At 48.6% G+C, this 16,326-nt stretch overlaps 1 protein-coding gene across 4 annotated transcripts; it reads right to left on the bottom strand.

Annotated features, from left to right (window-relative positions):
* Positions 1-234: 234 nt before the first annotated feature.
* Positions 235-16,091, bottom strand: GFI1 (growth factor independent 1 transcriptional repressor). Of its 4 annotated transcripts, XM_050962198.1 has the most exons (8): positions 16,010-16,085; positions 15,727-15,903; positions 12,022-12,256; positions 11,105-11,311; positions 5,242-5,657; positions 5,014-5,151; positions 3,052-3,217; positions 235-1,652 (listed from the first exon to the last, which is right to left on the bottom strand). In XM_050962198.1, exons 3-8 carry the CDS (start codon positions 12,134-12,136, stop codon positions 1,474-1,476), a joined length of 1,221 nt encoding a protein of 406 aa, XP_050818155.1. In that variant the 5' UTR covers positions 12,137-12,256; positions 15,727-15,903; positions 16,010-16,085; the 3' UTR covers positions 235-1,473. The 4 variants fall into 4 exon arrangements, with proteins under 4 accessions (XP_050818155.1, XP_050818157.1, XP_050818158.1 ...); XM_050962200.1 differs by lacking the exon at positions 15,727-15,903 and having other exon boundaries at positions 16,010-16,091; XM_050962201.1 differs by lacking the exons at positions 15,727-15,903; positions 16,010-16,085 and adding an exon at positions 12,701-12,989.
* Positions 16,092-16,326: the final 235 nt, after the last annotated feature.

The following is a 16,326-nucleotide window of genomic DNA, read 5'->3' as shown; positions in this document are numbered from 1 at the left end:
GTGCCATGCCCACCTATCGCAATATATATGGATCACCTGATGATTACCTGTTCTGTTCATTCCTTCTTGGGCACCTGGCATTCGCCACTGTCAGAAAACAGGATACTGAACTAGATGGACCTTTGGTCTGACCCAGTATGGCCATTCGTATGTTCTTATACAATGTTGCATAATAATAAAGAGTGAAATTTCCTAACTCTGTTGAACTTCTGTACTTCAAGGAAAATAACTATAGAGGATCCTCAATACTTTATTAATTTAAAACATTATTCCAATAAATATGTACCAATAAACATAAGACACTCCATAAAATCTAAATAAAGACATTTACAATCCTGCCAACAAAGTAAAAACAGAATATTTTTTCACTGAGGTACACACAGGGTCATTTAAGGCAAATTCAATCAATTACACGTTCATAATTATTCCTGCCCAGCCTCGGCATGGCAGCATTTAAAAATAAAAATAAAAACCCTTAATATACAAACAAGTCTATCAGTAACTTGTTAGCTACTTCCCAGTTATTTATAATCAAACCCAGAGTGCTGGTGCTGATGGTCATTTGGATAGAAAGCCTGTGCCTGCTATTTGGTCCTGTTCTTTTCAGTCAGGGGCAATCAGTTGTTCTCAGGAGTTCCTAGTTGTAAGGCATTACTCTGTGCTTTGGCTTTTCCTGTTGAGTCCTTCATAGGCTTCTCCTTCCCCAACTGATGTACAGCAAAATCCCAACCTTTTCAGACAAGCAACCCCACTCCTAACACACACACACACACACACACACACACACACACACACACACACACACACTCACCCAACCAGGCCTTGTCTATACAGACAGACAGAGAGAGCTGGAAGGACAGGAGACAAGGACCTGACTCTCTTCTCACACTAGTTTTACAGCAGTGTAAGTCCCGATTTACACCCGTGTAAGTGAGATCAGAACCAAACCCAAACTGATTCCTTGGTGCTGAAAGCTGCAAGATATCAGTCCAGCTCCTCCACTACAAGCCCTCCAGACAGAGACTGATCAGTAAAGCTATTTAACAGTTAAACTCAACAAAAGCAAGCACTTTTCATAACATTACCTAACAGCTCAGTGTGTTTATCATGTAAACTCTGTTTCCCGGCAAGTTAATTTCAAAAATAAAAAGATGAAGGAATTCATCTTTGCCGTGGGTGAAGAACTTGCCAGCTCACCGATATTTTCTAGCTTATCCACACTTGGAGCTTCAGGTTTCAGATGGAAACATTTATTTTCCAGTGTTGTGAGAGAGAAAGTCCAGCCTTTCAGATCCACTTTCAGAGTCCTTCTGGTTGAACTTTCAAAGCTGTGTCCCATCCTATCCTCCCTGAGATCCTTCCCCAAAAAGTAATGCCAGGGTCTGTGCTAAAGGGCATGACTCAGGGCCATCAGGGAAGCAAGAGGGTCTCTTCATATAGTGTTGTAGGTGCTTTCTGTATCGCAGCTGGGTCTCATTTCAGACCGTGTTGTGTCTCCCGATGTCTCCTTAAATCCACTTTCCTCTGGAAGCCTTTGCCACACAAATCGCAGCCAAAGGGCTTGAAGCCAGTGTGCTTACGACTATGAGTGATGAGGTTGGAGCTCTGGCTGAAGGCTTTCCCACATACCTGGCACTTGTGGGGCTTCTCACCTACAAGGAGAAGGGGATAAAGAGGGCAGGCCCCATCTTAGACAATCAACATAACATCCAGGCAGATCCAGGACAAACTAGCCATAGTCAATGCGTCCCACACTTTGAAGTGATTACCACGCTACAATACTGTCATCTCTAAGTGACAACAGAACAGGGTCACTCTCCCTGGGACAATACTATTGGTGAAATCCTACCCCATTTAAGTTAATGCAAAACTCCTTTTGATTTCAGTAGGGACAGGACTTCAACCTATGTCTCATTTCAGTAATGTATGTTACCAGATTCTAGTCTCACTTATGCCAGTGTAACTCCAGAGTAAATCGATCAGCTGATTTAGAATTTGGCCAAAGATTTGGCCAATAAAGTCCAATTTTAAAAAAAACTGATTGTCTTTCTTCTTCTCTTCCCCTATCCCATTTTACTATTTAAATGGTTCAGCTGAACCAAATTTTTCAAATGTAGCCACTAAAGTTTAGTTTGTCTCAACTTGAGACAAATTCTAAGTCAGCCAATGGATTTACTCTGAAGTTACACTGAACTAAGTGAGACAACTTTATAATAATAATATTTAAGTTTGTTTTTCACAACCATCTGCAACCTTTTTGAAAGTCAAATACTTTGACAAAGAGCACTGATTTTATATATGTATATACAGATCACTATCAGTTTGAAAGGGAAGCTTTATTTTTAAAGATCCCTGAGAACATCTTCTGCCTCTTTCAACAACATTCTTTGAAAAATGCTTTCCTTGAGTAATTTATCTGCAGTATATTAATTTCCATATTCATTATCATCAACAATGAAACTTGAGAACTATGCACCTCTCCTCCCATTATATGCCAGACTGCAACCATTTGATTGGAAAGTCCGGGTGGAAGCCCAATAGATAGATAATCTTTGAGTAAATATTTAGACTGAAAGTTCGACCCTGGGCCCTTGAGTTTAGTGTTTAATCTAGAGGAGGAGGCTGCTGCTGCTGCTATTATAAAGTGGCAGGCTATGCAGATGGAGATGCAGCACTCAGATTCACCTGTCATAGCTCTAAATCAAGGCCATATGAATATATTGTTCTACAAATCATCTTACAGAGAAGCCCTTCTGAATAACCACAGGGAGGATCCTATTAAAGCAACGCTGATTGGACAGTGAGGATTTCAGGTATTAAACAGAGGCTGTTCATGAAACCAAGTTCAAATTTCCCTTCTTTGCACCATTGCTCTGCTTAGGTTTCCACAGTGTGAGCTACCCCGGTGGGGCAAGGGCCCAGCAGAGGTAGCTGCATGCACTGGTCTGGCTGAAGATGACTGGATTGGTGGGAGGGGAGAATCTCCTCTCCAGAATCTAATTAACAGAATCTAATTAACAGGGGCTGAACATCAGCTGCAGCAGGGCTGACCTGTGTGAATGAAAGTGTGTTTCTTCATGTCAGATTTCTGGTGGAACCGTTTCCCACAGTACTGACAGGGGTAGGGTCGGGTGTCCGAGTGGATGAGCAGGTGGGTGGAAAGGGTGGAAGATCTCTTAAAGCTCTTGCCGCAGATCTTACAATCAAAACTGCGTTCCTGCAGAGAGAGGAAAGACACACACCCCGTTATGCCACTCCTGAGATCTCTTCGCAATACAGTTAGCCTGCCAGTGCATTAACAAACACCCCCATCCCAGGAACCACATCCTCCTATCCATTAGGCCCAGTGAAGGCACTAACCTTGGCATTACTGACCCACTTGGTAAAACACATCCCTGATTCACAGTCAGATAAATTCACCTTCCTCCCAATTCTATGCACCACTCAGACCTAGTGATTTTGAACCGCTCTTCCAGACGAAGGGACTGTCTAGGACTAGCTACTTTGGTGCCTCAGACTTTGCACTAGATATGTGCACATTCCAGGGGGCTCCAATGAAGAAGCCGTGAGACTTCGCTGAGCAGCCTGATGGCCACAATACAGCACAGTGGGGCATTTGGTTAATGACATTGCAAGGTACAGGACCCCACCTGACATCTTAACAGTGCTGAGGACCTGGGAGAGTGAGGCATTTAGGGGAATGTTTGGATTGGGTTGAATTCTGTTGGGCAGTTATTGCTTGCTGCTAGATTTACTTTTCATCAACATTCAGGTCAGAGGTGCCTAGGGCTTTAAGATCAGAGCCTTTTTTGTTGTTAATATTTTTATAAATCAAAATACATACACTGGAACCACTACCTCTCCCTCCACTCAACTTCCTGTCAGATCCTTAGACGCCCCACCAAGCACTCCTCTCCTCCTTTCACTATGCTCCCTCTCTAGATACCTCATCACAAAATCCTCCCTTCCTTCAGTGCTTCTTCCCCTACCACACACTCCTCTCTTCTCCCAGCACTCACTCTCCTCCTCCAAGGCCATATTATGCTTTTCAGACACATCTGCTTTAAGTCTGTAGTTGGCAGGCAGCATTTGCTTGTTGTTCTCAGACCTAAACGCTTCCTCCTCAGGGTCTGAATACACTGAATTGCTCTTTTTCCCACTGTTTAACTGGTGATATTTCCCTTCCTCAGACACCCTGCAGTCACACACACATTCACTTGCAAATAAAACAGCAAACAAGTCTCTCTGTAACTCTGTCCTCCTGAAGCTGACTTTGGGAGGGAAGATTTGTCAGGCCAAGTGAGTGGGTGAAGGGAAAATATGGTACAATATCAGCAGGTGGAAAAAGTTACAAATCCTCCTACCAAAATTAACGACCATATTCTTCTTGTGTGTGACTCAGATCACGCTGAGATGGGTGAAGTCTGCTCTCTACACAGGACTATGTATTCAGGTGTTCCCTGTGCGCTCGCGCGCACACACACACACAGTAACTAAAAAGGAGGGAGAGAGGGAGGAGAGCTGGAGGGTGGAGACAATGAGTTTCTTTAACTGCTAAAAAGTCCACCATCCTGCTGCAAGGTCCTGACTTCGTGTGAGAGTGACATGAATGGTTGTTTTATTTGTAAAGTACAATAGGTGTCCATAGCTCATTACAAACATAGGGCCTGGGAAATGTGGAGGAAGTTTGGTATGTATTCTATTTTGTTAATTTCATTCTCCGTGTTTATAGTGCCTGGATCCCAGATGTCTACCTGTCACCATGTTCTCCTCATTCAAGAGCCCACCTGCCACTGTGCCGCCATCAGCCTCAGCACTCTCCTTCCTCTGAAAGCCACTATGCCTCTCTGACTCCCTCACCCTGAGTGCCTTCCTGCACCATGGCCCGCTCACCCTAAGTGCCCATCTACCACCATTCAGTTGCCTCAGCTGCCTCTTTGGTTCTGTACCCATGGTCCTGGCTACCTGCCTTAGCACTGAATGCCCCCACCAATGTGCCTACCCTGCTCTTACCTGGGAGTGCACAGTCTTGTGCTGCTCCAGGCTGACTGCATGGCCAAAGGTCTTGCCACACATGTCACAGGCGAAGGGTCTGGTGCCGCTGTGCGAGCGGCGTACATGCACCTCCAGGCCATGTGGGGTGGAGAAGACCTGAGGGGAGAGAGCACACAGGGATCAGGCAGGCTAAAATGAGGAGGCAGGGGCTTGGATAGGACCAGAGTGGAGGAGGTCGGTTCCTACCTTGCTGCACTTGACGCACTTGTAGGAGCCAGTGCTGATCAGCAGTGGGCGGCACAGAAGCTCTGACTCCACCTTGATCCCACCTGGGCCTTTCTCCTGCTGCAGCCCAGGCTGGGCCTCTGCATAGAGGCTGGGTGTTGCTGCTGATGGCCGCTCGAAGAGTCCCGGCCCAGGGGAGCTGAAGTCACGATAAAGTCTCAGGGCGGAGCCACAGTCTGCACCAAAGAGGGCAGACTCTGAGCTCCGCTCACAGAAGAGCCCCAGGGCTGAGCTACGCTCCAGGGTTGGGCAGGGCCTGTAGCTCTGCACCAAATGCCTCAGCTCAGAGCTGCCCAGGGTACTCCATGCATATGGCTTGAAGGGCACTGTGAATGGAGGCGCCTCATCCAGGGAGGGGCAAACAGAACGCTCAGACGCTGTGGAAACACAAGGGGAGGGAGCAATTAGTGGGGTTCATAGCCACCACCCATTGGGCACAAAGCAGCACCTGAGAAGCTAAACACAGGTTCCAAAGCCAGAAACCTATCAGTGCTGCACACTCACTCACATGAGGGCTGCCTCTAAGGGGCAGGAGGGGGCTGTTACCCTGAATAGTGCACTATAGGCTTAATGCATTCATTGCTACACTCTGCACATGCTGCCAAAGCCAGCTTTTCAAAAATGGCCACTCATTTGGGGTGTCTCAGTTTTTGGGTGGCCAGCTTGGAACCTTTGGCTTGATTTTCACAGATGTTGCTCACCTGCATCTCCCTTTGACTTTGACTGGAGTTCTGGGTACTCAGCACCCATGAAAAACATACCCAATATGTGCCTCAGACTGGCCAATTAAAATTAATGGCTACATTTGAAATTTTTGGCCTGAATGACTAGGCAGTAATGTAAAGCACACATAATAAATAAATAAATAATGAGCCTAGCTCTTATACAACACTTTTCATATTCTCCTACACATACCATTATGGACATGCCAGGAGCAGCTCCCTAGTTAATGGTGTGTTGCATTTTGCACTTTTAGCAGAACTGAAATCCTTCTGTTTCCCAATTTAATGTCAGAATTAGTCTCCAGATTTGGCACCATAAGGCTTTAGAGTACAGTTGAATTATCTCTGTAATATTCCTCACTTTTGCAGAGGAAACATTTTAAAATGGTCCCTTGCTGAAATGGAGATGTGTAATGCTCACATTTCTCTGGATTCCTTTAGTGAAACAAGCATGGGCCCCAAAAACTCTGAACTTAACAAACTCCAGCCCTGACAAATATTATGAAAACCATGCGCATAAACCACATGTAAAATTGAAGACACAAACGAGAGTGATTGCCCTTCCTGGTCATAACCTACACGACCTGCACCACAACAGATTGTTGGGGCTCAGATCCATCACTTACTTCTGTTTTTGCCAAGAACATGAAAACAAAAATGTTTGAGATGCTTTGGGTTTTTTGCTTTGCCAACATTTTCCAGCCAGCTCTAACTTGAGCCAGCAGTTCTGTTCATACCCCTAGTGAGGCAGATGGGCAGCAGGGATGTAGAAATGGGCTCTGGGAAAGAGCATGAGCTTCAGAGAGCCATGAGGATTGAGCAGGGAGAGCCAGGTTTGGAGGACATGGCTGGTCAAGTGGGACTTTTGAGAAACAGGAGGGTTAACAGAGATGTGCCAGGAGACAGGGAGGAAATAGGCTTGGGGCGTGTAGCTCAGAGCTAGGACATGAGACATGGAGAGATGGAACCCAACTATCTCAGCCCTGACACACTGGACCTTAAAGGGTTTCCTGAGTACCACTTCCTTGGCTCCCCATCACACCATCCAGCAGCACAGGGGGAGTCGAGTGTCTCTGTGCTGAGGCATCTGTGTATCAGGGGTTCTCCACAGAATAGTTGCACTATGGACTAGGAAGAAGAGGCAACAGTGGAGAGTATTTAATTCACTCTCCCATGCTGATGCCTCCACATAAAGCCATTTGGCTTCATCACCTCAGGCTGCCTGAACAACCTCACCTCTCCTTCAGCCAAACACCTCTTCCTGCAAACTCCCACTTCTATAGCCACAATTACTCCCCTGGCTCCTCACATCCCCAGTCAGAGGCAGCCTCACACTCTCTCAAAACCCCCTTGACACACCAAGATGAGGGTGAAGATACGTGGCTATGAATGCTGTAAAGGAGGGAGCTGAGAAGGAAAAAGAAAATGATGAGTGGAGATGGCGCACTGAATGACTTGGCTCTTATTCCCTTGCTTTGTACACTTTATGTTGGTGGGATATGCAGTCTAGAAACCTCCCATCAAAATAAGGAAGATGTTTGTGTGGGAATACCCATACCCACACACATCACACACACTCACTCATACAAAATGGGTCTGTAATGCTGACACGATGGTGAACACCGTCTGTCCTGCTCTGCACTGACTGCAAAGCTGTGGTCAGTAACATGTCAGCTCTCTCGGTTCTTCACAACCAGTGTCTCAGTGTTGTCAACTATTGCAATTTGATCACAAGTCTCAGAGTATTTGCCTGTTCTCTTAAAGCCCCAGCTTCCGGAAGGATGTGATTTCATCAGCATTTCAGCTTTCTTTCTGTTATTAAAGTAATTTTCACACACTCATGGTTGGGGTGGAAAGCTTGAAAACATGACCCCTCAATGCTCCAGCACTAGAAGGCAAATCAAAATACCCCCCAGGGCCTTATTTTTAAAATCTCATGATTTTTAAGCCAGTCTCTTATTTTTAGGGGTGGGAGAAGGGAATGACTTTTGATTTTGAACCCTTGGAGTAGGCAATAGGGATGTGGTAACATTGGGTAGTGCAGACCAGTCCTGTAGAGTCCCACCCACATAGATACACACCCTTCCTACGAGTGCAGGTGCCAGGGCAGAGCACCCCACACACTGGGCACACCCTCACTAAGGACTGGATGGAGTCACAGAGGCACAGCCCTGAGGTGGGGCGGGGTGACACTGCTCCTCTGCCCCAGAACGCTTCCCAGCACCAAGGGCAGTGCAATCTGCTCCCTCCCCTATCCCACACCAGTGCCTGGGCAGAATCATGTCCCGCCTTCCCTCCACCTCCCATAAGGGCTAGTGGGACTTTAGCCCTAATGACTGAACTAATAAATGAATAGGCAGCACTCTATGTACACAAAGATACACACACAAACACACACCCCATCTCTCTGCCTTCCTAGCTAGAGTCTTATCCCTGGGAAAGATATCATGCAAATACAATAGCAATGACATATTTAATAGTATATATTAATATGATTTAAATTAATCAGTTATACATTATGAATATGTATGGCCAGGTGTTATTATATACATATAAAGAGAGCTTATAGGTATAACGTATTTATATATCACAGTAATTTGCATAAATACAGTAGATGTATGGTATTTATAAATATTATTAATAATACTATAAATAAATCTACTCTATGCAAATTACTATGGCATAAATACAATATTTAGATTTAATTTTACCCACTAATGAAATGTGAATACATATATTCGTTTTGCAGATCACATGGAATAGCGTTTGTGTCTATATACACATTCTCAGTGCCTCTGCCCTACATGGATTTCATTTAGAAAAGCTGTTTCTCTCTTTTCTTACTTGTCAAGCACAGCAACGATCTTTCCACAGAAGAATAAATCCTGCCGTGAAAAATTAAAATATGGTATCAATACATCCCCGTGACCTAATTAGACCTTCGGTGGTCTTACAAATTTCAGGGACAGAGAAGTTGGCGAGGGAATGGGCGGCGGGGGAGGACGGAGGAGAAAGGATTGGCGGGAGGAAGCTTGCTGTCCTGACACTGCTTTCAGGCTTGCCAGACAGCTCGTACCTGCCTCTCTATCGATGCCAAGCTGGCTGAAGTATTCAGTGTAAAGATTTCAGCAGCATTATTAGGTGACACGCCTGTCGGGTCGGATCAGTGGATGCCAGGGACACCTGCAATCCCCACTTCACTCCTGGGATATAAGTTCGTTAAGAATGTAACGGGTACAGATCCCTCCAGTACTGATGCCCACATCGCATAATCAGTTTCAGCTATAAAAAATTATCTCATTTTGTTAAGACACGAGCTCCCAACGCACTTTCCTCGACGCACTCACAGCAAATGAAACGCTGTAGGCAAGTGAATTTTAGGAGGGGAAAAATAATCGTGAACCAAAACCTAGGCGCAGATTTCGTGAAGACTGTCTCTCCAGCGATCTGTGTCCACATGTTTACAGACACAAGGTGGGTTAGGTAACAGGTTTTACTGGACCGTCTTTTGTTGGCGAAAGAGACAAGCTTTCGAGCGTCCACAGAGCTTTGCTTCGGGGCTAGTAAGCTGGGCGGCTTGTCTCGCTCACCAGACTCTACCTCATCCACCTTGTGCCTCTAATATCTGGACTTGGAACCAAAACGGGTACAACAACGCTCCGCATGTTTACACACGGCGACTGGGGCGCGATCTACAGGACCCTCTCCAGAAGCCATTAGTTTGGGGGGGGGTAGTGTTAATTATATTGCTATTATTAATTAAAAGGCAGATAACTAAGCAAACCAGATTAAATTTCATCCCCGCATTTTGTCGTGTGTACCATTTTATTTGCCTTGAATCAAACCCTGGGGGCTTTTAAAATGTAGAGCTGCTCCCCTATTAGATACAGACGTGGCTATGCAGAGACATTACAGGGACAAGGTAGGAATGAAAATCAGGAACAGGTTTTTGTTTGTCTGCGGGGGTTTGTTGATCTTGTAAAGCTGAGACAATTTTTTTCCTTTCCAGCGACAGAAATTGTTGCTTTTTGCACCGAGTTTATGTCTTTTTTCAGCTGCAGCTTTTTAACGGAGGCAATAAAAAGCTTTGTTATTTTTGTTATAAAACGACACGATTGTATTTTTAAATGAGATAGTATTCAAGCCAAAGTCAGGTCTGCATCTTCTCCCACTGCTCCGGCCACATCAAAGACACAACCAGGGAGCTAGAGACAGCTGTAGCTTCCTGGATTTGGGGTGTTTAAATCTGACCGTCATTATTTTCATATGTTTTTCAGGAATGCATTTTTAGAAAAGAAAAAAAACCTTTTTTAGACAAGAAACAAGAAATAACTTGAATGGGAGTTTGGAAAGTATCTAACGGACAATGCAAACACACACACACACACACATACACACTTATGTTTACTATAGGTGTATACATAGCCGTGTATCTACATTTACTAGTTTTCATAACACGTATCCCCTAGCGCAGTCCGATCTATCATATGAGCAAACTCAGAGACACTGTAGCAGCCTATTATATTTAGACACCAACACCAATTTGATACTCCTGTGATTTGCATTCTTCAGTATTTCAAGGCTCTTCAGTCAAATTATTGTTCTATATCCACTCGTGTTCATGCTCAGTCCGGGCTAGATCCTGCTCTGTGTGAAGCCAACAGGAACGCTGCACTCCGTAAACTAAAATATCTCTCTGGGTGCATGTTTAACACCGGAGTAAGATGCACAGGGAAGCTCATTTCTAACCCAACGCAATGTACAGGGGTTGTCGGGATTCAGTGTAACACACAGTGGAGGCTTTTTCTTCTTAACAGCTACAGGCACATTGGTAACACAACCGACAGCTGCTGCGTTTGCATGGGTGCTGGTCGGTGCTGGCCGGGAGTGGATCCGGCAGGACGGTTTGCAGCCAGGAGCCCCCATCATCTCAAAACAGCCACTCTCCAGCCCGGCCGATTTCCCTGGGCTGGGACGGCCCCCGACGGCGGCTCCCCGAGAAGAGGCTGGGGAGGAAGCGAGCCCCTTGCCCTGGGCTGCCAGCCGCGCCCCCTCCCAGCCAAAGCCCCCAGCCCGCAGGCGGTGCCGGCTCCGGGCCCTACCTGGCGACACGGACGGGGACGGGGGTCTCCAGAAGTCCTCGAACTCCGACGCTCGGTCGCAGACGCTGCCCTCGCAGCTGGGAGCCGAGTCGGAAGCGCCATCCACGGCCTCGCTCAGGTGGGATTCCGGGGAGGCGCGGCCCCGGGGGGGCTCCGGGTCCCGGAGGCCGGAACTGCACAGACCGGTCTCTGCCGGGATCTTACTGTCTGCGGGGGACAGAGGCGAGAAGGGCCCTTACCCCGGGGCAGGTGGGGAGAGCCCGGGCCGCGGGGCCCCCGCCTCCCCGCCAGGGCAGCGTCCCCCTGCGGCCGCCCAGCGGCGCCCCTGCCCCAGCACCCGGGCAGCGCCTCCCTCTGTCCCCACCGCTCCCGCACTCAGCCCCGGCCCGCTGCTTCTCCGGGAGACCCGCAGACTCGGCCAGTGCAGGGGCTAGGCTCGGGCCGGCTGCCAGGGGTCCCCATTCAAACACTAGCCCAGGGCAGCGGAGTCCTCGGGCGGCAGGGGACAGCCCCTGGACTGCAGCCCCGACTGCCGCTTGCCAGGCGCTGAGCTGCCCCAGTACTGGGCGGGCACCTGGCAAGGAGCAGACGCGGGGCAGAGACCTGGTCGCTGGGATCCCCTGACCCTTGGGCCGCATCTCCCCACCCCGCCTCCCCAGTGCTCCATTGCTACAAGCACCTGTCCCCCTGCGCGCGCGCGCACACACATACACACACACCCGGGGCCGCGTGCCTTTGCCCCGCGAGCTCCCCCGAGCCCCTTGCCGGCCCTCCCAGGGCTCTGTGGTTGCCTGCAATGACCTGGCACAGCCCCCTTGGCGCAGGTCAGGCTCTGATCCCCCACCTCCATCTGTACCGCTGCACCCGGTGCCCGAAGCTGCAGTGCCGCGGCCCCTGACCGCAGGTACCAGCCCTACCAGCACAGATCTGAGCCAGCAGGCTTTCCAGACGCAGGCTGCAGTCCTCGTCCGGACAGCGGGGCTGGTGGTAGCTGTGCGCCTTCTTACTCTTCACCAGGAAAGACCTCGGCATGGTGAGGCTGCTCCTGCGAGGCGCCTGTCACTCTCCGCGGCTGTGTCCGCGCCCCGGACACCCCAAATCACTAGCAGCGCCACCCGTGAATCGCCTTAAATCCCCAGCCTTGCATGTGCTCTGCAGAGAGATTTGACAAGCCATTGGTTAGGGATCTCCGGGGGGACTGGAAATCGGGACAGGGCGGGGAGGGGCGAGGGGACGGGGCAGGGGAGGAGCATGCGTACAGGACGGCTCCGTTCACCAGGTGGCATTCAGACAGGTGGTTTCAAAACAACGCATCTCCAGACGCATCAGCCACAAACTAGGCTATCGGCTCGGGCTGCGGGGGTCGTTTCTTAGGTGTCTCCAACCAGCTGGGAAATCAAACCCGCCGCGCTGCGAAGAAGCGACACTGCTCGTTCACTCTGTTATTACTCCAGAGGGCGTGACGCAGTCCTCCCCTCCTATCTTTCATCAGGAGGGTGGGCTGGCGGGAGAGGGGCTGCTTGCAGCTTGTTGAGCAACAGGCAACCAACAGACGGGGAGAAATAACACGCTAGTCGCCTTTTGCACCATCCTCACCTTGGAGAGCTCACACAGGAGCAATCTGCCCAGGCAGTGCAAACGAGGCGGATCATTTCGTGTGCCAATTTACCGAGGTGAAACTGAGCCCATTCGTCACTCACCCAAGAGATTGAAAGGCCCCACAAGTATCACTGTGCGCTCATTCCCTCCGAGACTGCTAATAATAACAAATAGCTCGACAAACTGATTTCTAACCAAACTTTTGCGAGATGCCTGAGTTACAATAGTTTAATGTTTTCATAATTTGCATGCCTGTAAACATTTTTAAAGCTCATCAGTGGTGCAGGAACAATCTTCCCTCTAACATACTCTCAAGCAATAGCTTGTATCAGATTGATTTTGTGGGGGCTAAGTTGCAGACAGAAAATAGCGATGTCTTGCTCTGTCCTGCTGCGCATCAGTCCAAGGACGGTCTTGGATACTGAGTACTGGGAGAAGGGAAAGTTTATTCAAGCACATCAGGAAAGAAATGCCAGCTACGCGCCTGCTGTCTGCTGCTGCTGGGAAGTCAGGAGAGCAGCAGCCTTCAACCTGCTGTCTGATCTCTGGATAATTTAGTGAGATCACCAGTGTTCATTTACCCCTACCCCCCTACTCAGTTAACAGTCCCCGCCAGACATGATTCGGTGTGGACGGTCTCTTCATATTTGCATTAGATCGAAGAGCTACAAATCGGCAGCAAAGCGTAGCCGCTTCGGAGACAACACACTTTCTGAAACGATGCAACAGTTGCATGTAAACTGGACATGTATGAATGACATCGTATTTCTGTCCCAGAGACTGTCTGCTAAAGGGTTTTCGGCGACATCAGTATAAATGGGATTAATTTGGTTAGGGGGAGAGAGTATAATTAAATCTACAGACTAAATCCAAAATCTGAGAGTTATTCATGTTGGAGTATCGTGGTACATCCCTGTCCTAGTTCAAATGTCCACTGTTGAATAAACTTAAAAATATATTGAATTGTAAAAAAAATTTTAACTGTAACAGGAAGAACTGAGATCTCTCCACACACTTGCATCGAAAAGAAACCTGGGGGAGAAAATCTGTTTACAGGTTTCCTTTGGGGTCTCCGGAGTCAGGGGTTTAACGAACAGACAGGTGTGCTACTGAGATCAGCTCTGTCACATAGAGCCTCAGAGCTGGGCTGCCACAACACCTGTACTCGGCACTTTGCAAAGAGAAATATACCCCATGTCTGAGCTCTAATGCCGGTATGTCCTCCGCCAGCGCCGGCTCACCACTCCTGGGGTAAGGAGCCAGCCTGCGCTTTCTACGAGGCAACAAAGGAAGACGTTGGATCTTGTCACGCACGCGGCATTGAATTTAAGATGGGTTTGGTTTTTCTCTAATGGCTTCAGTTTGTTATGAACAGTTAAAAGAGGTCTTGTCTGATTTTATTTACCCTGGTAGGGCCGCGCCCAGAGGGGAACCAATCAATTGCTGCAGATACATTTTTTTCAGCTGGCAGCTCTGTAATTTACAATACCAGCAATCGATTGCCGTTCATTGCTCACGCAGGTGTTTTAATATTTATTCTGCCTCGTTCATTTTTTTGCCATCGAAAAGATGTAAACAAATATAGTAAATGTTATTCAGTGGGATCATTTTTAACTCCCTGTACATTAAAATAGAGGTTCTTTTGACAGGATCGCCCGAAAAGCAGTTGTTCTCTTCGCTACAGTATTTTCAGATCGTTCTGTTTGCTAAACTGGTGGGAGAGTTTCTCCCCAGTTCCACCTGTTCCTTAATTCATCCTTGAGAAGGAGGCACTGTTAACTGTGAAAGGAAGGGGATAAAAATCAAAGTGGCTTGATAAATTTGTTGACATATTTATCATGAGCCACAGGAGCCTGCCCTCTATTGATTCGCTAACACCGCCGCCGAGGGGGCCTCAAAAATATTTCAAACACTTTAAAAATCTCAACTTCTGTTTTTTTCCCTCCAAAAGCCTGGGCACGTCTGTGCGATGGGTAGCACCCCCCAGCTTCGCTCCTGGCGTGCGCTCCAACACGTGTGAGCGCGCAGGGCTGTCCACACTGCGCTTCTTGTCTTCCCGCGCACTCCTTCCACACACCGTTGGAAAGGAAAGTTACTTCGTTGCCTGATTCCAGTTTGTTAGAGTAACTCGCTGCTTTCTCTGAACAAGACAAATCGGTTTCCTTATCTCAGTTCTGGCTGCTGCTTAAATCTGCGCTCCCTGCTGAAAGCCAAGGCCAAATTTTCTGAGATGGCAGATAATCCCAGCCAGTAAATGTGGGAACACGGTTTCCCAAACCCACCTGGCATTATCCGACCCACCCGTAAGGAAGTGAAACATATGGCAGGAACTCGGGGAGCGTTTAACCAACAGCAGAGCTGTTCTCTCCCTCTGCGCCAGGAAATCAAAGCGAGACCCACATTCCCCAGTGATGCTGGCGCTCGGGCTTTTCGGGCACATGGACGTCAGGCTCCGAGCCTGTTCCGGGGTCAGTCAGTGATGCGGCGAGGGCGCAGGCCTCGCTTTCCAGCAGCCTGTTATATTTTATCTTTGGGCCATTTATGGTTATTATTCGCCACGTGCTTTCGTTTCATTTTCTCTGCCCGCTCCCAGTGGCCGGGCTGTTATTAACTGTTCTCCTCGCTGCATAGGAAGAGGGAGGGAGGCAGTGAGCAGCTCCGCCCGCACAGCTGGGCACTCTCAGCCCTTCGCAGGAGGGCCGGGCAAAGCCAGTTCCGTTTCCCTGCAGTGCCCCGGGCGCTCCCTTAACGCGCCCTGCGCTCCGGACGGCTGCTGGGGAGGAACCGAGGAGGAGTCCGTTTTCCTAGCGGATCTGCCCTCTGCCCCTGGGGAGACGTGTGTCTAGCCCCCCTCCCCTTCGGGGCTCGGGGATGAGCAAATAGCAGCCGTCTCCCAGGGGCTGAGCAAAAAGCAGCGCTGGTAGGTTTGTCCTTTGCTCTCAGGGAGACCCGCGGGCCAAGGGGGACAGGACATTTCCCCCAGCCGGCCAGGGGCGCAAGGCAAGACAAGGAAAGCTGCTTACCATTTGGAAGCGTGGCTGCAGACAGCTTTGTGCCACACAGGCTGCTAGTTTAGGTGACTTTAAATTTAGCCTCCCTTAAGGAGAGCTGGTGTCTGACTTTGCTCTTTTTTTTCTCTCAACTCCTTCAGAGCTCAGCCCCCAAAACCACAAATTCCACTTCCTGAGCGTTAGGAGCTTCTGCAACAAAAACGCGTTTAAAAACTTATCAAATCAACACCGGGTTTTCTCTCTCTCTCTCTCTCTCTCTCTCTCTCTCTCTTTTCCTTAAATGAACAGGTCTTACCGTATTCAGCTTGGCAGGGTTCGCCGGGGTGACATCCAAGTGTCATTCTGCAATAGGGCGTTTCATTTCACTCGGGGTTCTGCTCTAGAAATTACACACAGCTAGCTGAACTATTCTTGGATCCTCTTCAACTTCCGCAAAGAGAACAGGTCACAGATTCAAAACACAGATTGACTCAAAAAGGGGGGGCGGGGGCTGGGGACTGTGCTCGGAGGAACTGACACAAAACTTTCAGGGAAATTCAAACCTCTCAGCTCAGCCCCCCCGCCGGTCCTGGGAGGGCTGAACAACCCCCACGGGCCAGTCTAGACGGGGGT

Source organism: Gopherus flavomarginatus, chromosome 7, assembly GCF_025201925.1.
Source record: "Gopherus flavomarginatus isolate rGopFla2 chromosome 7, rGopFla2.mat.asm, whole genome shotgun sequence".
NCBI classification, from domain to species: domain Eukaryota; kingdom Metazoa; phylum Chordata; order Testudines; family Testudinidae; genus Gopherus; species Gopherus flavomarginatus.
Note: the sequence above shows the minus strand (reverse complement) of the source record. Positions and strands in the feature narration are given on the sequence as shown.

Coding starts and splice junctions, on each gene's coding strand:
- GFI1 (XM_050962200.1), bottom strand. CDS start 12,136: ATGCCGAGGTCTTTCCTGGTGAAGAGTAAGAAGGCGCACAGCTACCAC. Junction 3,218..5,013: donor ACAAGACTGTGCACTCCCAG/GTAAGAGCAGGG, acceptor CTCTCTCTGCAG/GAACGCAGTTTTGATTGTAA. Junction 1,653..3,051: donor ACACACTTTCATTCACACAG/GTCAGCCCTGCT, acceptor TTCTCCTTGTAG/GTGAGAAGCCCCACAAGTGC.